The 22,088-nt window shown below is 34.0% G+C and overlaps 1 protein-coding gene across 1 annotated transcript in view; it reads right to left on the bottom strand.

Moving 5' to 3' along the window:
* Nucleotides 1-4,757: 4,757 nt before the first annotated feature.
* LOC148621870 (uncharacterized) overlaps nucleotides 4,758-22,088 on the bottom strand; it is a 110,619-nt gene continuing 93,288 nt past the window's right edge. Inside the window, exons 10-22 of the mRNA XM_088576667.1 lie at nucleotides 21,870-22,041; nucleotides 20,675-20,880; nucleotides 19,041-19,155; nucleotides 17,988-18,065; nucleotides 17,746-17,846; nucleotides 16,776-16,977; nucleotides 16,336-16,527; nucleotides 15,664-15,735; nucleotides 12,553-12,620; nucleotides 11,610-11,824; nucleotides 10,605-10,742; nucleotides 8,033-8,191; nucleotides 4,758-5,408 (exon numbers count right to left, since the gene is read on the bottom strand). Of these exons, the coding sequence (XP_088432793.1) occupies nucleotides 5,309-5,408; nucleotides 8,033-8,191; nucleotides 10,605-10,742; nucleotides 11,610-11,824; nucleotides 12,553-12,620; nucleotides 15,664-15,735; nucleotides 16,336-16,527; nucleotides 16,776-16,977; nucleotides 17,746-17,846; nucleotides 17,988-18,065; nucleotides 19,041-19,155; nucleotides 20,675-20,880; nucleotides 21,870-22,041 (1,818 nt within the window). The 3' untranslated portion in view covers nucleotides 4,758-5,308. The remainder of the gene's footprint in view (nucleotides 5,409-8,032; nucleotides 8,192-10,604; nucleotides 10,743-11,609; nucleotides 11,825-12,552; nucleotides 12,621-15,663; nucleotides 15,736-16,335; nucleotides 16,528-16,775; nucleotides 16,978-17,745; nucleotides 17,847-17,987; nucleotides 18,066-19,040; nucleotides 19,156-20,674; nucleotides 20,881-21,869; nucleotides 22,042-22,088) is intronic.

The following is a 22,088-nucleotide window of genomic DNA, read 5'->3' as shown; positions in this document are numbered from 1 at the left end:
AAACTCTCATCATAGTAAAGAAAACCCTCATCATTATACAGAAAACTCATATCATAATTCAGACCCAATCACACTGATAAAAAAAATAATAAAAAAGAAAAAGATAAGGAAAATTCTCATTATGATTAAGAAACTTTTATCATAGTAAAGAATACCCTTGTCATAATGCAAAACAAAACTCCCATTATCATGAAGAAAACCCATATAATAAAAAAAACTTTCATCATAATTAAGAAATACTTATCGCCCCGTGCAAATCCGGGTGTTAAAAGGATAGGCATACAGCAGCGCTAAGCTTGTCGTAAAAGGCGACTAAATAGTGCTCAGAACCCTAGCCGGGGACTAGCGCGCTCTGCCCACAGAGCAACTGAGATGTGTGCCCCAGGTGGTGGAATGGGGTACCCCTGGCTTGTTATATGCTGGGGTTGTCAGGCTATAATACGGAAAACCTGACCGCAAACCATTGTGGTGCACCGTGTTTGGAAAGATGCCACGTTGCTCGCACGTTAAAGAACCCTACTGTGGTATTCTCCCGGAGTAGGAACCATAGGACTCCGCCACAGGAGGCTAAATTGCCCGACCCTACCCACCTCGCCCTATTTCCAGTGGCAATCAAAATTTGTCGACCCCATTCTCCTTGTGTCCCACCCCTTTTCCCATTCATCATTTCATGTTCATTTTATCATCAATTTCATGTTCATCGTCTGAATATAGCTGAAATATTGCTGCTCGGACGTTAAACCCCAACAAACAAACAAAACAAACAAGAAATACTTATCATAATGCAAAAAACTCTCATCATCATAAAGAAAATCCTTAACATAATATACCCCAACAAACAAACAAAACAAACAAGAAATACTTATCATAATGCAAAAAACTCTCATCATCATAAAGAAAATCCTTAACATAATATACTTTAAGAAAACTCTCGTGAAAGTAAAGATAACCCTCATCATGACAATGAAAACCTCATCATGAAAGAAATTTCTAATCAAAGAAAAGAAAACCCTTATCATAATAAAGAAAACTCATTGATTGCGTTGTATTATGTTTATTTTAGTTATTTTAGTGATTTACAGATAAACGAATTAGATACAGCTTATATACTTTTGTCTGATTCATGCCAAAACCTATACATAGATGATCAGGAAATACTTTATAACGATTGTAATAATTTTGACTTTCCCTTATACCAGTATTTCCAATAGGAGTTAACATTTCACAGTTGATCCGTTATTGTTATTCATGTAATTTGCACACGGATATTTAGGGAAATGATGATACTGTCTAATAAAATTTAGACACACGATTATGTTGAGACTTTTACCAATTTCAACATCCCGTGCAGGTCCGGGAGTTCAAAGAATAGGCCTGCAGCAGCGCTAAGCTTCTCGTAAAAGGTGACTAAATAGTGCTCAGAACCCTACTGTGGTATTCTCCCGGAGTAGGAACCCGACTCTACCCACCTCTCCCTTTTTCCATTGGCAATCAAAATTTGTTGACCCCATTGTCCTTGTGTCCCATCCCCATTTTTATTTCACCATCATTTCATGTTCAAATATTTTATCATCAATTTCATGTTCATCGTCTGAATAGAGCTGAAATATTGCTGCTCGGACGTTAAACCCCAACAAACAAAAACAAAACAAACCAATTTTAACCGTTGGCAATTTTATGCTGCCAATTTCTCTCGTTTTATAGTGGATATAATTAATGGAAGTAGATAGTAGATTTAATGCAATAGAAAACCTTGTTTAACCCACCATTTCTATCGAAAATGCCAAAAAGTCAGGACTAATGCATTGGTTTCGGTTTTTGCATCGATGTTACACACTTTTCATTCACTATGACCTTGATTTTATTTTTGAGTAGTTTTGTCATTACCCTTCATGCTATCGTCATAATCATTTTTATGGTATTCATTTAAATTTAATTGACAGATATAGTTTCTATCTCAATGATGAGGCAAGATATCATTTGAATGAATTGGATTTCATGTCTTTCCGGATTGATAACGTATCGAACTTGACGCTTATCGGAGTTTCCTCATCTTTCAGGAGCAGCTGATGTCATTATCGATTTTTGATGGAGCAAGTGCTTTAGTTTTTTTTGTATGCCGTCTTCCTATTTTAAGTCTTCATTTGTCATTGTATCTTGTTCTGTTGGCCCCGTGCAGGTCCGGGTGTCAAAAGAATAGGCCTGCAGCAGCGCTAAGCTTGTCGTATAAGGCGACTAAATAGTGCTCAGAAACCTAGCCGGGGGCTAGGCGCTCTGCACACAGAGCAACTGGGATGTGTGCCCCAGGTGGTGGAATGGGGTACCCCTGGTGGGTTACATGCTGGGGTTGTCAGGCTATAATACGGAAAACCTGACCGCAAACCATAGTGGTACACCGTGTTGGGAAAGATGCCAACGTTCCTCGCACGTTAAAGAACCCTGCTGTGGTATTCGATAGGAGTAGGAACCTTTCCGCTCCGCCACAGGAGGCTAAATTGCCCGACCTTACCCATCCCCTCCTTTTTCCAGTGGCAATCAAAATTTGTCGACCCTACTGTCCTTGTGTCCCATCCTTTTTTTTTTCATTTCATGTTCATTTTATCATCCATTTCATGTTCATCGTCTGAATATAGCTGAAATATTGCTGCTCGGACGTTAAACCCCAACAAAAAACAAAAACAAATCTTGTTCTGTTGTAAAATTTGTACTAGTGGATCATGTTTGATGATTCCTTTCTTCATCTTTTTGTTCTCCTTTGGGTTCTGACGTCGCCCCGTGCAGGTCCGGATGTCAAAAGAATAGGCCTGCAGCAGCGCTAAGCTTGTCGTAAAAGGCGACTAAATAGTGCTCAGAACTCTAGCCGGGGGCTAGGCGCTCTGCCCACAGAGCAACTGGTTGTGTGCCCCAGGTGGTGGAATGGGATACCCCTGGTGGGTTACATGCTGGGGTTGTCAGGCTTTAATACGAAAAACTTGACCGCAAACCATAGTGGTACACCGTGTTGGGAAAGATGCCACGTTCTCGCACGTTAAAGAACCCTACTGTGATATTCTCTCGGAGAAGGAACCATAGGGCTCTGCCACAGAAGGCTAAATTGCCCGACCCTACCCACATCTCCCTATTTCCAGTGGCAATAAAAATTTGTCGACCCCATTATCCTTGTTTCCCATCCTATTTTTCATTGCGCTCAGCCGCAATTGGCTAAATTGCCCGACCCTACCTCTCTCTCCTATTTCTATTGGCATTCCAAATAATCCTTGTGTTCCATCCCATTTTTCCTTTCATCATCATTTCATGTTCATTTTATCATCCACTTCAAGTTCATCGCCTGAATATAGCTGAAATATTGCTGCTCGGGCGTTAAACCCCAACAAACAAACAAACAAGGTTCTGACGTCCGTGAATTAACCTCCCGTTTCAATGTTTCAGAATTTATTTTATGGTGTTCAATCTATGTTCATTTAGAGAGCAATGACTCTACATCAATCCACATTCTACATCCACACTCTGTCCTAGAGCTTGATTAAGATATTTGGTAGAATCACAAGAAGTCCAAGGAACATAGACTGCTGCAAACTTAGTTTATCTTAATAAAGGCTGAAATAAAAAATTATTTAACCGAAATCAACTTATGATGTAAGTTTATAATATTAAAACGTCAACACACGCATTATACTACCTTGTACATACCTACAAAACACATTATCATAGATTTCATTTCTACCATCGACAGTATTTTTTTTACTTTTCCCAGACGATGCATATTTAAGAATTTTTTATTACTGCAGAATGAGTAACATTTATTTTTCCATGACTTTCTGAGACGTCTTGAAGTTTTCTTTTCAATATCTTTGCGCATATTTATGAACAATGGCATCTTTATCGGAAATATATGCGGTCTTAAATCCATTTTTTTGTGTTAAATGCCTTATGTGTGTGTTATCCTTCAATCTCTGTACTACTGCTCCCCTTCAACTGTATTTCTGCTCTCCTTCAATCTCTGTACTACTGCTCTCCTTCAATCTCTGTACTACTGCTCCCTTTCAATCTTTGTACTACTGCTCTCTTCCAATCTCTGTACTACTGGCCCCCCTCAATCTATGTGCTACTGCTCACCTTCAATCTTCCCTAAGCGATGATACCTTATGATAGTAGGTAGTTCAACCTTACAATCCATTTCTTACAAGCCATTAAGTGTACTTTTACTTCTATTTTATACAATTTTACCATCGATGTATCATTATACTGCAGAATTCAGGGAACTGTTCATATCGATGATTGATATTTAACCCCATTTAGATAATGGAAGCCTGCAGTTATGATAGTCTACATCTTCGGAGAAATGGATTTTCAAATTGATTGACTTCTTTGGATTGGATTTCTAATTATGAATCGTTGTAAAGTTACGGTAACATATTATTGTATGTCACAGTCTCGATTGGTATTAAGTACATGTTAGTTTTAGTGCACCAGACATTGACTTTTAGAGTAATTGTTGTGCTGGTAACCGTTTTTTTCTTATGACAATGTACAGTGAAGACATACGATTGCCTTTAGTAACATTTTTCAATGTGAAATAAAACATTAACAATCATAAAAATTCCGGTATTACTGACATTGCTCATAAAATTAAAGGACGGACATTAGTTGTTCATGTACTAGTTTTTTTGTAGCGTTTGTTAAGTTACGTCTTGGCTTTGTTAAGATTAATAACTATTCCATTAGGAACAACAACAACAAAAATTATTATTCTTCATTTACAAATCAACAATATAACATTAATGCAGAAAATATTAACAATTCAAAATAAGAGTAATTTGTAGTCAGTCGAAAGTATTAAATACTTTATGAATATAGTGTACACATATTTACAGCGTAACAAATGTTAAAACATTCGTGAGGAACAATTTTAGAGGAATTCAAACAAACTAGGCGTACATGTAAGAGGCAATTTTCCCTGACAACTAGGAATGGCTGATCGGTCAGTTTCATGTAACCAGCTACTCGATCGAAGAACATTGTATTCATTATGAACGTTTGTATCATGACATCATAGGCCACTGGTTATGTTAGTCATTAATTTAGAAAGTCGAAGGAGTAACCGTTTCATATTATACTAACGTAGTTCTCGTTGCTAAACCTACCTACAACGAACATACCGAGTATGACACAGCTAAACAATGAACCATAGTGACTAAACAGTTTAGACTAATGTCATCGTTCAGCGGCACATACATGGTCAGATATAAATAAACTATATTATGAATACATATACATAAAACAGTAAATATAACAATCATTGAGCAAGTTAATTGAGCGGGGTTTCATATGTCAGTATGCTGTCTTTTGTTGACATCTCTACGTATGATGCATGGTCGTTAGGGTGTAAATTTCTATCAGACTGGTCGCTGTAATAAAATAATATATATATATATGAACAGTTATTATTCCGACTTCAATCAGTCTATTTTTAATCAATATTAATTAATATATCTCTGCTTAAGATTACATTAATTCTATTTTTTTCATCAATTCCTCTAATGATATAAGATGTCCTTAACCGATGAAATTGAAATAATCAGAGGTGATTCAATAATGATATTGAATTCCGTACATGTATATTAGTGAATTAAAAGAAATAGCGAAAACATACATCGATGTAATAAAAAAAAACGGTATAAAACTAGAAATCCTCGTGGAGAGATGTCACTGCTGGAACGTCTTTTCAAATTAATCAGGGGCGGATGAGAAGAAAGCTTTACAGATAGTAGTTTAACAAAAAAAAAAAAAAAATAAAACAAAAACATTTTAGTGTTTAATTGGTGGACGCATTTTAAATTAGTCGAAGACAATGTGAAAAACACGTGCCATTCCTACAAGACATGACCAAAACAACCAAATGACTATTCTACAAGTCGCTTTATCTACTGTTGTCATTAGTCTTGGTTTATTATATTAGTTTGACTAATGTCTTATCATCATTTGTAGATATTAATTGTGGTATATGAAATTACCTTTGGTCCTGGTGGACTTAAAAGGACCAAATGGGGAAGAACAGCTCCGGGTCTAGTCAATAACTTAGGATAGGTTATACAGTTAGTCTAATTTCATGCATCATTTAAATGCTACCTTCCCCTCACAAGTTTAATTTATCTGTTAGACAAAACTATCCACTGGATATATCAAGTAGATTATGAACGAGTTATGCAGTGAATATACAACTATCTATCCAGTGCTTAAGTTTGAACTACCGAATCCATTAATAAGATAAAAATCAGGAATTTATTTCTCATTCCTATTTTTGAGTGATGAACATTGTTCACAACCATTTGATAATGTCCATCACCTCTAAACGTATTTCCCATACGTGTTTCTGTAACAGCCAAAATTGTGTTGACGAAATATTACTATTACTTCTCTTAAGATTCGTCGTGAAATTTCTGCCATAATTTTCAACGTTTTTGTATATTAAACAAGGCAATGAACTTGTAAAAATCAAATAAATTTTGCAGAGATTCTACCCAACTGTTCGAAAGGGACTTTATTCTGTTTATCAACGACGTCACAGTCGATCTGGCCTAACATTTTAGTTGGAAATTACCGATGCGTTTAGTACAGGGCAGCAGCTTTGGGACCTAAAATATCAAACAGTAAGAAAAATAGAAAGAAAATGGCGTCAACTTATGATTGTGTGGAATATATGAATACTATAGATTCAAGAAGCAAATGAAACACCACAAATGACTATTTAAATACTGCTCTTGTTATCAGCCCTCGGTTGGTATCTGTCTGATAACAAAGGTCATGTATAAATCTATAAATATTCAAAAGACAGCCAGAAATCTGTTTGATAAAAGTATAATTTTAACTGGTGTCTGAGAAAACAACATAGTTTAAATATATTTATTTAGCATAAATAGGAACAATATAGTAATACATTAATATTCGTACACATGTATCGACTATGATTTGGTAACAAGCTTAGTCGAGCTTTTTCAAAACCATCTCCTACTTTTAGAGTACGACAAAAATAAAACATTATAAATATGTATAGCGCGTACTAGTGCAGCTGTATAAACTAACCATTACATAAAGAGTTCAATTAGGAAAAGTGAAGACTGTGCATAAGGAATTAAGGAGGAAGACCTAGGGTAAGGGACACAAACATGAAATCATTGCTATGTTTGTGTCGTATTCAATATCACCAAAGCCTATCAAGCTTTCACAAAATGAAATCAATCCAAGTTACTTTGATGTTTGCAAGAGTTGTGCCCTTACCCCAGGTCTATCCCCTTAAGAGTGTCTACATAAAACGAAATATTGGCGTGATATTAAAATAGTGAATTCAAGTGAATTTGTAAAGCGTTTACTTTCATAATATTTTTTTTTAACAATCAAACAAATGTTTCTGTTTTGCTCATCATTTAATAAAAATAAAGCAAGTTATAATTTTGTGTCATTTATCAAACATAGAGAAATTTCAAATATCGTTCCGTTTCATAGTTCATAGTAGTCGTTACAAAAAAGTAAGAAATGTGTTGTGTTGAAGATTCAATGGAACCGCAAAAATAGTTTGGTAATAGAACCAAGTTACGTAAAAATAAATATTCGTTCAAGGAATCACAACTTAACATAAGTCTACAGTGAAAAATTTGTCCCCTTCGGGACCCTGTAAAATGACACACTGGGCATTTTTATTTTTGGTTCTTAAGTAGTTTTAAAAACACTTATGGAACAGGAGACAACAACTTAACAGCGACCTTCAAGCTCATTCATTATGAACATATTTACAGATGTAGATGTTATGATTGTTGACAAATGTTTTAGCAACTATGACAACTGTGTATACGTACGAGTTATCCAAAGAAGAACCTATATATTTTTTCTAGTTTTACATGACCTCTGTTATGAAAAACTTGACATAAAATAGACAGACTACCGGTATATACTGGCATAAAAAGATTATGAATAGTTTGAGGGTGACCAACATTTCATCAGTAAACAACTTCCTAATAGTTCTGCTAATTAGTACCTTAATGATGTAGTGTCATAATAGTCTTTTGATACAGACACAGACAGATTTATATATGGTTTCGTCTGTTCGAGCATGTGCTCAAGCTTCTTCCTGAGTTCTGTAAACGACGGTCTACAATGTGGATTCGGATGCCATGCCGACAACATAAGCTGGTATCTAAAATAACAAAATAAGTCGAGACATTTTTATTGCAAGTAACCAAAAGTTCGTCGTTGAAGTCGGATACGACCTTCCCTAATACGTGATTATGATTTAACTTTTACTATAGACAATGGTGGTTTAACAGACAATACACTAAACAATCCTTAAAGATTTGTTCTAATCAGTTTGTTTGTTTGTTTGTTTGTTTGTTGGGGTTTAACGTCCGAGCAGCAATATTTCAGCTATATTAAGACAATGAACATGAAATGGATGATAATATTAACATGAAAAGAAGAAAAAAAAAAGAATAGGTCACAAGGATAATAGGGTCGACAAATTTTGATTGCCACTGGAAAAAGGGGGGATGGGTAAGGTCGGGCAATTTAGCCTCCTGTGGCGGAACGCAAAGGTTCCTAGTCCTATCGAATACCACAGCAGGGTTCTTTAACGTGCGAGGAACGTGGCATCTTTCCCAACACGGTGCATCACTATGGTTTGCGGTCAGGTTTTCCGTATTATAGCCTGACAACCCCAGCATGTAACACGCCAGGGGTACCCCATTCCACCACCTGGGGCACACATCCCAGTTGCTCTGTGGGCAGAGCGCCTAGCCCCCGGCTAGGTTTCTGAGCACTATTTAGTCGCCTTATACGACAATCTTAGCGCTGCTGCAGGCCTATTCTTTTAACACCCGGACCTGCACGGGGCTGTTCTAATCAGAAACCAATGCATATACCAAGGCATAACTATGCATAGTATATCAAGTTCAGCTACCACTAATTTAAATCATAGCAAAAAAAAAACAACAACAAAAAAAACAACAAACAAACAAACCAACAAACAATAATTAGGAAAGTCAATTTGCCGTGATATGTACACCTGATATCTGAGTTATATAATCAGAATTTAAGTAGCATTCTTTCCCCCGTGTCTTATATCAGGTGCAACTTCTTTCCAGACATTTATCCTGAGGTTAAACGGAATAAAGAATTCAAATCTTTGCTTTTTGCAATCCAGTCATTGTAAAAAAATAACAACTTCTGAAAATCGCTTGGCTGGCTTTCAATATTAGTGCTTCGACTGTAAGTTTTGTTCAAGACATCTAATATTAACTAGAGAAAATGTGTACATGTGAAAGTCACACTGATTTGAACATAAAGTATTCTGAGTCTGATGTCGTTTCCAGAATGTATGCATTCCAATATAGTTTGGTTTTACACGTCCTGCTACAGAAAAAAAAAGAAGCGACAACCGAGTTCTTCAATTTCATTTTCCGTTTTATAGATTTTGTAGATGCTGCATCACCTCTGGATAATCCTCACTTTCAGAATAATTTACATTCTGATCTTCCCAAATGCGCTTAAAAGATACGATTAAAAACCTGCGTGCTCTTTATACTTAGACCTTAAGCTGTACATGCATTACACAGGACATTTGAAATCGAAACTGTATGACAAATGTTATATTCACTTTATTAGTTGGGTATACATTTCAATGATGATACGTTACTGTCGTGGGTGTAATTCGTACACTGACAATCTTACTAGAGCGAGGATTCTGTCAGATAATTAATCTTAGACAGTTTGTGCAGCCTTTGTTGATATCACTACTATTAAAGTTTAATTGCGGTCACAATCTACCTTATAATGAGATATGATAATTATCGTCAGCTAGATTTCACGTCACACCGGATTGAAAATCCATCCAACTGATGCTGACCAGTTTTTACTCACATTCCATGTGACCGTTGCCGTTTGTGAAGCTGGAAATACACCTAGTGTCACTCCGGTTTTTATGGAAATTCATATTTGAAGTGCCGTAGTTTCCAGTTTATTGTCTTTTTTCCCTGATTTTCAGCCTTTGTATGTAATTGTATTTTATTTTGTTTTAAACTAGATGTTTGTGGATAAAAAATGAGTTCTATTAGTCCCTGAACAAGATTCGTTTCCGCTTATGTGTGTTGAATTAGGAATATTTTACTTTCTAACCATTCTTTTTATGGAATAAAGGTGTTCGCCAGCTTTATTGAGTTACAATAAAGTGGTTTGACCCATAATTTGCTTTTGATGATAACAATCTTCTGGTGAGTCAAATTTGGATCTGCAATTGCAATGTTGTTGATGAAACCAACGTATAGACTAAAACTTAGCTAAGTATAAGACAACTTTCTATATCACCTACTTTTACGGCATTTTTAATTATACGGAATGGTCCCATCAAAATGCAAAATGTGCCTTGTTTCATTAAAATGGTATCTCAAATAAAGAATAAAAAAATGGGTTGTAATTTCTGAATATCATCGGGGTTAACCTAGACTTTAATGAAGGTATTCCTTTTTTCAAGGTTTATATCTTTCGTATTTTTCTCCAGACTCCTGGTAACATAAAATTATTCTTACGATAAATTATATATTTTTTTTCATACTCACACATCCATCGTACAATTTTCAGGTTTTTCCATACGATAACCTTCTTTGAGCAAGTTAAATAAATCTTTGTTTGGAATCCCCGGGTACGGACTTCCTCCAAGAGTAACGATTTCCCATAAAACAATGCCAAAAGACCACCTGAAATGCAAAGAAAACATAAAGAACTGACAAACTGACAAAACATTGCTCTTATACAATTGTGACTGATTCATGCGCGAACATGAGAAGGAAAAAAAGTAAAATATTTTATTCCGTACTATATATTGATAGGATGATGAAGTCGATTAAAGGCATGTAATACAATTATAAATACTTTGATATGGATTCAAAGTCTTGAAGGAAACATCGCATTCAGTATGAAAGAGTAATCAAGGGAACCAGGGTTAAAGCGGTAATCAAAAGAATGCAATCCAGGAACAAAGACCAGACATGGAAAACAAACATACACAACAAAGAACACAAAGTAACTAAAATCATGCACACAAAGCAACAAAAGCAAAGGAGCAACTCTAATGAATTGTAGAAGTGTTTTAAAATGTGTTTATTGTACTATAATACTACCGAAAGAATAATCAAAGGAATCAAGGTTATAGCGGTTATCAAAAGGAATGCAATCCAGGGACAAAACCAGACATGGAAAACAGACATACACAACAAAGAACATAAAGTAACAAAATCATACATACAAAGTAACAAAAGTGAATGAGCAACTCGGAATCGAAATCGAAATCTTTATCAAAAACATCCTGAAAATAAAAACTAACGATCGTAAGCATTTTGAACGATAATAATCCATACCACCCAATAAGATTAGGTTTTTTTTTTTTTTACAATATACCAATTTTGAAGTCCGCTTCTAAATAATTGTTGACCTTTGCATTCTTTTGAACGGTATTCTTGTCATCAGTAACAATTTACTTCGTTTTAAGACCAATCCCAGGAAATAATTCAACAGCGAAGGAAATAATTGCTATCTCAAAATTCTGCTTAATCAAATTTTCTTACACGTCTGACTTGATAGTGAAAATCTGGTCAAAAATTGCCTCTAAGGCCATCCACTTGTATGGCAAACGTCTCGCTGATGTTGGCTGATAAAGATTCCTTTCATAAATATCTCGTGTAAGACCAAAATCTGAAACTTTCAATCTCTCTTCATCACACATTAGTATATTCCTTGCAGCTAAATCCCTGTGTATGAATTTACGGGACGCCATATATTCCTGGCAAAATTAAAACATGGTTAAAACTGACGTCTAATAGGTAAGGAAAAGAGTATTAACGATACTGTTGATTCAAACCTTGTATAAAATCACATATTTTGGAGTATTGGCATGAAACCTTTACAAAGAAAATGGCTTAAGCCGGGTAAATTAAGCATCGACAATAACAAAGACTAGATATAATTGTTGCACAATGCGTAACAGGATGTTTCCCCAGCCCCCCCCCCATTGTTACAATACCATTTCAAATCACTCTGTATACCTCCATTTTTTTATTTTCAATATGGCTAATCCATAGCCCATATAGTGAACTATTATTAAACCAAGTATGAACTGTCCACGATTTTTTCCTATTTTCTGGCGATTTGTTTTTTTAAGTTTGAAAGTCGGCCATTTTCAAATGGCAGCCATGTTGGATTTTTTATATGACGTTGCACAAGTACAAATGATGCCGTATTTCTGTGCCATGTTTTATTCCATTCAGCCGTTTCATAGGATCTGCGCGGACAAGACAGAGGTAAGCCGAGAGAGAAAAAGTATAAAAAGAAGTAAAAACAATGTGTTCCCCGATTTCGTGGGGGAGGTATACAATTTAAAATACAAATTCTACAAAATTGTATTTACATATTAAAATAAAACACATTGGAATATTGAATTAACAATTGTCTGGAATTTTGTCATCAGCATAGTTGATAGACAGTTCTGATAATCTAGGTTAGTATACCTACCATGGCAAGGGCAATTTGTCTGGCATATGATAGGAGACGTGATTGTTGTAGCTCGTGAACTATAAAAGCTGTATAAAGTAATAATACATACAAGTTTTTAACGATGAACTATATCAAAAACACAAATCGAATTAAATATAATAACAACCATTTATAGCCCTAAGGCTGCATATCTAAACTAAAACATCGGTACTTATCTTAACAAGGAATGCTTTGAAAGTGATAAAATAAGACGATGGATGGGAATAGGATTTTCAAGACTAAATTGTAGCCACCGCTGTTTATACCCAGACATCATGCAATCATTTGTCGAAAGAAAGCAGTAATCTTAAGCAAAAGTTATATATAAATGTATCAGTTGTTCTTTTGCTTGGAGTGTGTTTCTAAAAATGTAGTTCACATTCGGATTTCTAGTATTGATATAGTCAGAGTTATCCGTATTTTACTTTGTTATTCTTTTGTCAGCGATATTTGCTTCTAAGTATGCTTTTGCTCTTCATCCATGCTTGATGGCACACAATTCTGATGTCAAAGGTATTGTAGTGCAAATGTATTTCATTGCTAAAACTTGTTCAGATGTCACTTTCAGTAATTTTTATTACTATATAATTATAATTATAATCATATTTAAAGCTGATAATGAAAGCTTTATTTACATTTTATAATAGTTTTCATATGGTCATTCTCGAGTCATAGAATCACAGCCAGAAAACACAAATATATTAAAAAAATAATCTTAATATGTTATCAGTACCAGATTATGGAATTCTTAAATTCTTTTAACAGGTTCATGACATTCACTTAGGAATATAACTCTGTATTACAGTGAAATTGTATTTCCATATTATATAGTTTTATATATCCTGCACCTTTTTTAAAGTCTCCAGACATTCGCTTGTGAATAGAGCTTCTTTAAATGTGTTTAGGCGATAAAAAGCAATTAGATCATTGTAAGACTTCATTGTATCACTATAAAAAAAAGTCTTTTTTCAGTCGTCAATTCCTTAAACCACGCTGTAAAGCTGTGAATATTATATTGGCGAAAATATTGTCAATTATTTATTTGTAAAGTTATTTATGGTATTCAAGTTCCATCAAATATTCAAGCAACTTATTTCTTGTTAAAGTTGTAAGATTCAAAATATTTATTTATTTATTTATTATTTTGGAAAATAAAATACATTGGCCTGACATTTTCATCCCGGTGGGGTTGTTCTCTCTTTGACGTATACACCACACTTTCTTGTTAGATGTTGAAACTAATATGTATTGAATGTATTTCCATAGCATATTATATTAATAAAGTTTTAGTGTTGAATATTTATATATGTTTTTGTTAATATAAGCCAATGGAAAATCAGTAATTTTATAGATACTTTCTTCAAAATATGGTTGTTTATGTGTACATGTATTTAAAGTTGAATACCTTTATTAAAAAGTTCTTTTGAATAGAGTTAAATTTTGCATACAACATATATATACTTTATGCAAGAAATTTATGACAGCAATGTTTCATATAATGTAAAGTGGACAAAACGATCACTTTGTCTTGCCTGAGACTGCAACACTGACGATTCCATTCTTTTTCATTACAATTAACTTGCAGCAATATGTCTAGATAACCTTAAGCTTAACGTGACCTTCAAACGAATAAAACTAGACGATTCTTTATTACTGCATCGCTCATTAATAGCGTTTGTGCTTGTGACTACCGTTTTGTGTATTGTTGGTGTTCCGAGCGGTGTACATAAATGTACTGGTGTTGATCAGGAAATATGTTTGTTTGTTTGTTGGGGTTTAACGTCCGAGCAGCAATATTTCAGCTATATTCAGACAATGAACATGAAATGGATGATAAAATGAACATGAAATGAAAAAAAGGATGGGACACAAGGACAACACGGTCGACAAACTTTGACTGCCACTGGACAAAGGGGGGATGGGCAAGGTCGGGCAATTTAGCCTCCTGTGGCGGAGCGCAAAGGTTCCTACTCCTATCGAATACCACAGCAGGGTTCTTTAACGTGCGAGGAACGTGGCATCTTTCCCAACACGGTGCACCACTATGGTTTGCGGTCAGGTTTTCCGTATTATAGCCTGACAACCCCAGCATGTAACACGCCAGGGGTACCCCATTCCACCACCTGGGGCACACATCCCAGTTGCTCTGTGGGCAGAGCGCCTAGCCCCCGGCTAGGTTTCTGAGCACTATTTAGTAGCCTTTTACGACAAGCTTAGCGCTGCTGCAGGCCTATTCTTTTTACACCCGGACCTGCACGGGGCTGATTAGGAAATAATACATGGCGTGTACGGTGCTGTACTCATTCACACATATGCTGGGTCTTTATTTTCGATTATTTGATACCACGTGTTAGCGAGGTATAAAATAGAAATACAAAATTTAACCCGTTTGTAAATAAATACAAGACCATACATACACGTAACAAGGATTATTTCTATTTTAATATGACAAAAAGACTTCTTTTTGCGTCTGAATCCCTTAGTGGTAGATATATCGGGTAATATATCTTTTAACGTTAGTAGGACTTCATACTAGAATTGAGCGACTTTTTATTTCGGACACAATAGAAAAAGGCACAGATATGGCGAAACGCAAAAAATGCACCATCGTATAACCCCAATAAAAATAGTATACACGTATTGAGATCACCAAAAGGTCTTCAATTAGTGTAAACATACCTTCAAGGGAACCTCTGAAAGGCCCCGACAACAAAAGTAATAAAATCTACAGTAACAGAACGATGAAACTCCTTCAAAATAAAATAGATAGTCAAATAACGACACGGGGACACATTTATGACTAACGTTAACATTAGTGCGAAATCATTCATTTCTAGCCAAGTATCATCCTATAAGTGCAACATACAATTTGGAAATAATGGTGAATCTTCGAGAAATTAAAAAAGCATTAATAAATCAATGCATGTCAAAACTTAGTTTTAGTTTTCGGCGAGAAAATAGACCATGGACGACCTTACACACTCATAATTCTTGACATGCTGTATTATTAATGCTAATTCACACGGTTATCCGAGAGGAAAGTAACAGCCAAGTTACCTTAAGTTATTTTTCATTAGACGTTAAACTTACATGTTGTACTCTCAGCTGATGAAGTAACACCACTATCAGTTTCAGAAGCTAGTCGTAACTGTCTGTAGTCTTCTTTCTGCGAGAAAGAAATAATATGTGTTATGAGGGTATTTCATACCTGTGAGCAGTCTTGTCAATGAAACATACCAAAATAATAAAATAGGTTTGAAAAAAAAAATGATCTAGTTGTGGACTTAAATAACAGGTCTTTTAATCCAGAGTCATACTAGATGATACATCTTTTTTGCCAAATATCCACGTCCTTTGGTTTTGAATGTGCGGCAGTCAGCCAAGACAATAATTTGCTAATACATGCATTTATCGCAAAAACATCAAAAAAACGAGTATTAGTCTAGTATTGGATTGTCTCAAGGTCTTTCTCTGATAGACTGGCTGTCCTACTCATTCACACTACCATCTATTTCATAGGGGGTCTTCCTCGCTCAATGATTTAAATGCAGTCTTTTGTAGACTTGGTTAAATCCCATAAATAAATTTTTGTCTCGGTGGAATTATTTTTCTCTCGAATTAATATCAAAAGCTATTTATTGAAGTATATAATATCCAGATTAATACTAAAGCAGCTTCATAGTCTATTACTGTAATTAAATGTTTTTGTATTTCTATGATATTTCTGATAGAGAAGGGGATATTAATGCGCTTAGATTACACTTGCCTGAAGCATTTGTCGATACCTCAACAAGAAGGTTCTCATGTCTCCAAGTTTGCAATAATCCATCAAAAGACAAATATTATCGTTCTTACAACAACCCACAAAGCTCACGATGTGGGGGTGGCTGCCAAGTTGTCTCATAAACTCGATCTCCATTAAGAGACTCTTCTTTTCATGACCGTCATAAAAATCTAAAATATTTTAATGAAACGTTCTAATGAGCTATAAGGGTAAGGTCTTTGATGGAATAATGAAGCTTTAGATGTATAGAATCTAATTAAACACATTTATTCCAGCTTAATATGCATAAAACCAATTAATAAACTAAACTAGATTTACTTTTTTCCTACCAAATCAGAAACTTAAAAGCATTTTGTTACTGGATCACCGAACAAAACAAATTCAATTATGATTGAAGAACAAATACAAAGTCAAGTACCTTTGAGCATTTTAACAGCAACTATGTAATCTTTCTCGTGGGAGATTTTAGAATCATTAAGCACAGCTTTATAGACCTTTCCGAATGCTCCTTCGCCTATCACATCAAGTAAGGTTAGGGAGGAGAACTCAATTTCTGAACTCTTGTCTTCCACTAGATGTGTAACATAGTCAGTACCATGAGAATACAGTGGGTTCAGCTCCTGTGTGAGTAAATTAGTCGGTGTGTAAAGCTGTTTTTGGGAGACAATTGATGTGTTAAATCACAGTTTCATTGCATTTTTCAACAGAAATATAATGATTCTAGCCTTCGCATAAAAAATATGACAGTGAAATGAATATCACGTAAAATTCACTTAATCCATAGTTTTGAAACAAAGTTAAGGCAAAATTCTAAAACCAGAATTTCAAAGCCGAGAAAGGAAACGATGACAGAAATAATGAATCGAAATAGATACAATACACACCAAACTAGATTTATATTAACAAAATCAGAGTTTATTGCAAAGCCTAAGTTTTAGGCTTTTACACTAAGCATTTTTATGGTCATGATGTTAATTAATAAATTCATTAAGAATTAGGTATTTTAATATGTTGAAAGAAAAGGTTAAATATAATGAAAAAAATATCTATGAAAAAAATTAGAAGATCTAAGGTGTAATCTACTTTAAATGGTATTATTGTTAAAATTTAGTTGGTTTAAAACGTGTTTTTTTTTAATTTGAGCACATATTTATTATAGAATCGGGCAGTTTTTAAATTTAGTAAAGTAAGGCTGTCGACATAACCGAATAAATGATATAAATTCAAAATTTTACTAAGAATTGCTGATTGTGTTAATTGATTTTGCACAAAGGTTTTTTTTAACAAAAAAAAAATATTAAACGCCTACGCATCCGCTCTTGATATTAAAAGTATTCTCACTTTACAATTTATTATTTGGAACTTTGTTGAAGCACATATTTAAATACCTCTGCTCTGCCATTAGGGGAACTGTAGTTCTTTCTCCTCCAGTTCCGTATAACAATGCCTAACATCAGAGATATCACTATAAATAACACCCCAGCTGCTCCTATAAAAGTTAAATCAAGTACATCTTGAAATAACTTATGATGTGTGATAGGGTAAACCAGACGGTATTCACTACTGTTAAAGAATTTCATAAATGAAAATATTAATGTTTAATTAATAGGTTGTGTTATTTCCATATTACCTCCAATTATCAGCGGAAGTCTTGAATTGGTTTCTTTTGTCGATGATAGTGCTTTATCAGTTGTCTGTGGGCAACCATCTACAAAAATAACTTATTTCAGTTTATTTAATTCCAGTCGACGTTTCAATTATCCATATCATTATTGCTGTATACAGTTATATACATGAAACTATATAAGCTCGATGCGTTTTGTGCATTTCGACCAAAGACATATACATGAAAGACTTTATCCATAAACTAGTGAAATCCATATTTTTGTGTTTGGTTCGAAAAATGATCGTAATGATCATAATTAATGTGTAGAATATATATTAGATTAACAATGTCACAGCTGATTATTACATGGATTTAACCTTTATTGTTTTCATGGTATATTCGTTGAGCTACAATTTTGTACGGGAATTGAGTATTATATATTTTCAACAAAAATATAATTTTGAATAAATAAATCCCAGCGGAGGTTGCTGCGGCAACTTAATTAGAATTATTCAAATAGGAAGTTTTCCATCTCTTCTAAGCCAGTGATTGAAAATGCACACACGCGGCTTTTTAACCACCGGGAGTGAATAAATTTCTGCAGAAATTTTCCGCTGTTTTATATTTTCAAAGTTTTCAACAGATAACATTTGAGACACAGATTCTTCATCATATTCTGAATTAAAACTATTTCTCCATTCGCTATAATATTATTTTTTTCATAGTTTTACATATATGCTAATACTCGCTTGTTGGATATCTAAATTTTACCATTATCGAGTTGATAAATAAATAATTTAAAACACTCGGTATTTACGGCGATTCGAAATGTATCACTAGCATTAGCAAAATAGGAATAAGGGGCCACAAAGTGTTCAGAATATTTCTTTTTTTTGTTGACTATGTTTCTACAAAAAACATTTGTAATATAAAAATGAAAATATTATCTAACAAAGTAAGGGTCGATACACTTGATATAATAATGCATACATACAAGAAAACAATAAACTATATTTGTGATGCTAATAAATCCCTGGATGATCGTTTAATGATATCCTATCAATCATAATTTTGTACCTTGTGTTACAATGAGGACGACCGGTTTACTACTGCCTTTCTCTGATATTGCTTGGATACTTATGCTGTAGTTAAAATCCCAATGTATATCGTCTATTTCAACCCAGGGGTTATTCTGAACAATAAAGAACAAATGTGTTCGTAATTATAGACACGAACGATTTCAGTTCAAGTCGACGGTTTAATCCTGGTTTGCCCACTTTTAATTATCCTAATTATCAATCAGTCGTATAAACAAAAAAGACAAAGGGTTCACTAACCATGAAGTTGTATAGTCTGTATCAATCATTTTTATTTTATGAAATAATTTAATGGTTTTTTTATTGGGTTTCTGTCTTAATAACTTTTATAAATGGCCTTTTCATTTTTTCTGACTTTTATCACTGATTTCATTTTTGGATACAACATGTATGCATAATAACTGAAGAAATAAATTCAAAATGAATATAATATGACTGAGAACTTTGATAACAATTTCACTCAAAGAAGAACATCCAAATATGTATAAGCTTACAACGATGAAGCTTCTTGAAGCAATGAAGCAATGATTCTGTTGATATTCAAATTCATTCTATATTCAATACATAAATCGGAAAGGAATGTCAAACGAACATCGAACAGACCAAACTCCTGACTGATATTGAGTTTGATATTCATATCCATTCTATATTCAATATATAACCCGGAAACGAATGTCAAACGAATAACGAACAGCAAAAAAAAATCCTCTTTGATATTCAGTTCGATATTCAAATCCATTCTATATTCCATACAAAACCCGGAAACGAATGTCAAACGAATATCGAACAGCAAAAAATCCCGTTTTATATTCAGTTTGACATTCAAATCCATTCTATATTCCATATATAAACGGGAAACGAATGTCAAACGAATATCGAGCAGCAAAAAATCATGTTTGATATTCATTTTAATATTCAAATCCATTCTATATTCAATATATAAACCGGAAACTAATATCAAATGAATATCGTACAGAAAAAGACAACCGTTGGATATTCATTTGATATTCATTTAGAGTTTACATTCTTAAAAGTAGCCAGAAATGAATATGAAACGGTAAAATATTACCGTTTGATATTGATAACTTTGAATGTCGAATATCGAACATCGAATATCCAACGTACTTGATCTCGGTGATTACTTTAATGTCGAAATGTTAAAATAAGATGGCGCTTGCTGCAAACATACAATGTTTTTGCTTTGGCCTTTTTTGGTACGCCACCTTTTTTGTAGGCTGCCAGTTTTTTTGGGAGTTAACAAAATTATTCTAAAAATGTTTTGTGAGTTAGCTCCCTTTGTACATATATGTATATAATGTTTTGCGTCATTTTTAATAAATCACATTTTGATTCGGAATATTCTTTTTATTATAGCCTACAAAAAGCAAAGCCGTCATATTTGTGTTTTTCTTGGCATGAATAGGCAGAGTGACATAAATTCAGTCAATCCAATTTAATTCTTTTAATAACGAGTAACTCATCAAACACTTATTACTTCAATGTCAAAATGTTAAAATAAGATGATAGTCATTACTTTTTTAATCCAATTATATAACATATGTTTTTAAGAAAAAATACCCACTCTAGTCATTTCCAGTAATATAATATACTTACACCATCTACAATCACTGAACCTTGATGTGGTGGAATGAATTTACTCATATATATAGGTATAATTTTGTACCATTCGACTAAGTAAGTAATGCCGCTGTTATGATTAGCAAAGTATGGAGGCATCCATGTGACGTTTACAGAGCATGAGGTGGTATTATCTGACTTCAAATAAATCTTCCCTGTCACATTACGTGGTTTAGCTGGGGCTATCAAAAATAAAATTTAATATTTGATTCCAAAACGTCAACACAAAAGGAAGGCAAAGCATAAATGATGACTTTTGATTATACTTATAGAAAAGTTTTCTTAGATTGTATTAAAAATGTACGATTTTGCGTGGTGTTGGATAAAAACTATTATCATAATAAAGTAAGCAGCAATACACTAATGAAGAGCATACATAGAAAATACATTTGCCATGGATGGCAATAGTTGTAGAATCATGCAATGATGAGTCTAAGTCGTGACATATAATAGATGATTCACCTAGGGCCAGGACTAATAGCCAAAATAGTTACTTAAAAAACAAAAAGAAATAAAACCCCCAAAAATAACAAAACAAAATAAAAACAAAACAAAAACAAAAAACAAACAAAACAAACAAAAAACAAAAAAACAAAACAAAACAAAACAGAGAAAAAAAACAAAATAAAAAAAAAAACCGAATGATTATCTAATGATTATTCAGACAGGTTACCTCATCTTCTGACTGTCTAAATAACAACAGACGCTCACCTAGGAGTTAATAACTTGAAATATGTTTCCCAAAGAAATAAATGTATCATTTATATACAAGGATAAAATTCTACTCCAATTAGTCCCAAATTTTCGACCCAACATCTTATATTGAAGAACTGAGGCATTCTCAGGGATTTATTGAAATTATCTCAATTTAAAGGAGTTTTAGAAAGCCGGGAAAATACTTTTAAACCTCTCCTATCACAATTTAACCGAAATGAGTTACATCTGACATACCAGAAACTGCTTGGTATCAAATACATGTAACTTAGTTATAGCCGATTCCGCAAAGATATCGCGAGTATAAATTGATGTGAAAGAGTTAAATGTACTATATTAAGGATGCCAGAGTGTTTGTTGTAAAGTTAAATAACCGCAAAATTGAATTGATACATGTATCATGAAACGCAAAAATAAGTATCCGCGAAAATTGGTTGATTTTGCAGTATTAACTTACGACAGATAGAATAGCTGTAATTAGTTGATGTTAGACAATCAGTCGTGACGAACCATATGACTAGTTCTGAACTTCCGGTCTTAAAGCTTGAGTTACCATAACTAGTCAAATGCAGAGTATAGTTGCTTCCAAAGTGTAAGTTGTTTATCCAGTACCTTAGATAAGGCGGGGCCTGAAATTTAATACAAAAGTCATGACGTTTTCTTTAGAATCAAATTA

The sequence above is a fragment of the Perna viridis genome, chromosome 3 (genome assembly GCF_037379345.1).
Source record: "Perna viridis isolate PV_CMFRI_1.1 ecotype Kerala chromosome 3, ASM3737934v1, whole genome shotgun sequence".
Taxonomy (NCBI): domain Eukaryota; kingdom Metazoa; phylum Mollusca; class Bivalvia; order Mytilida; family Mytilidae; genus Perna; species Perna viridis.
This window is presented reverse-complemented; position numbering and strand designations above follow the sequence as displayed.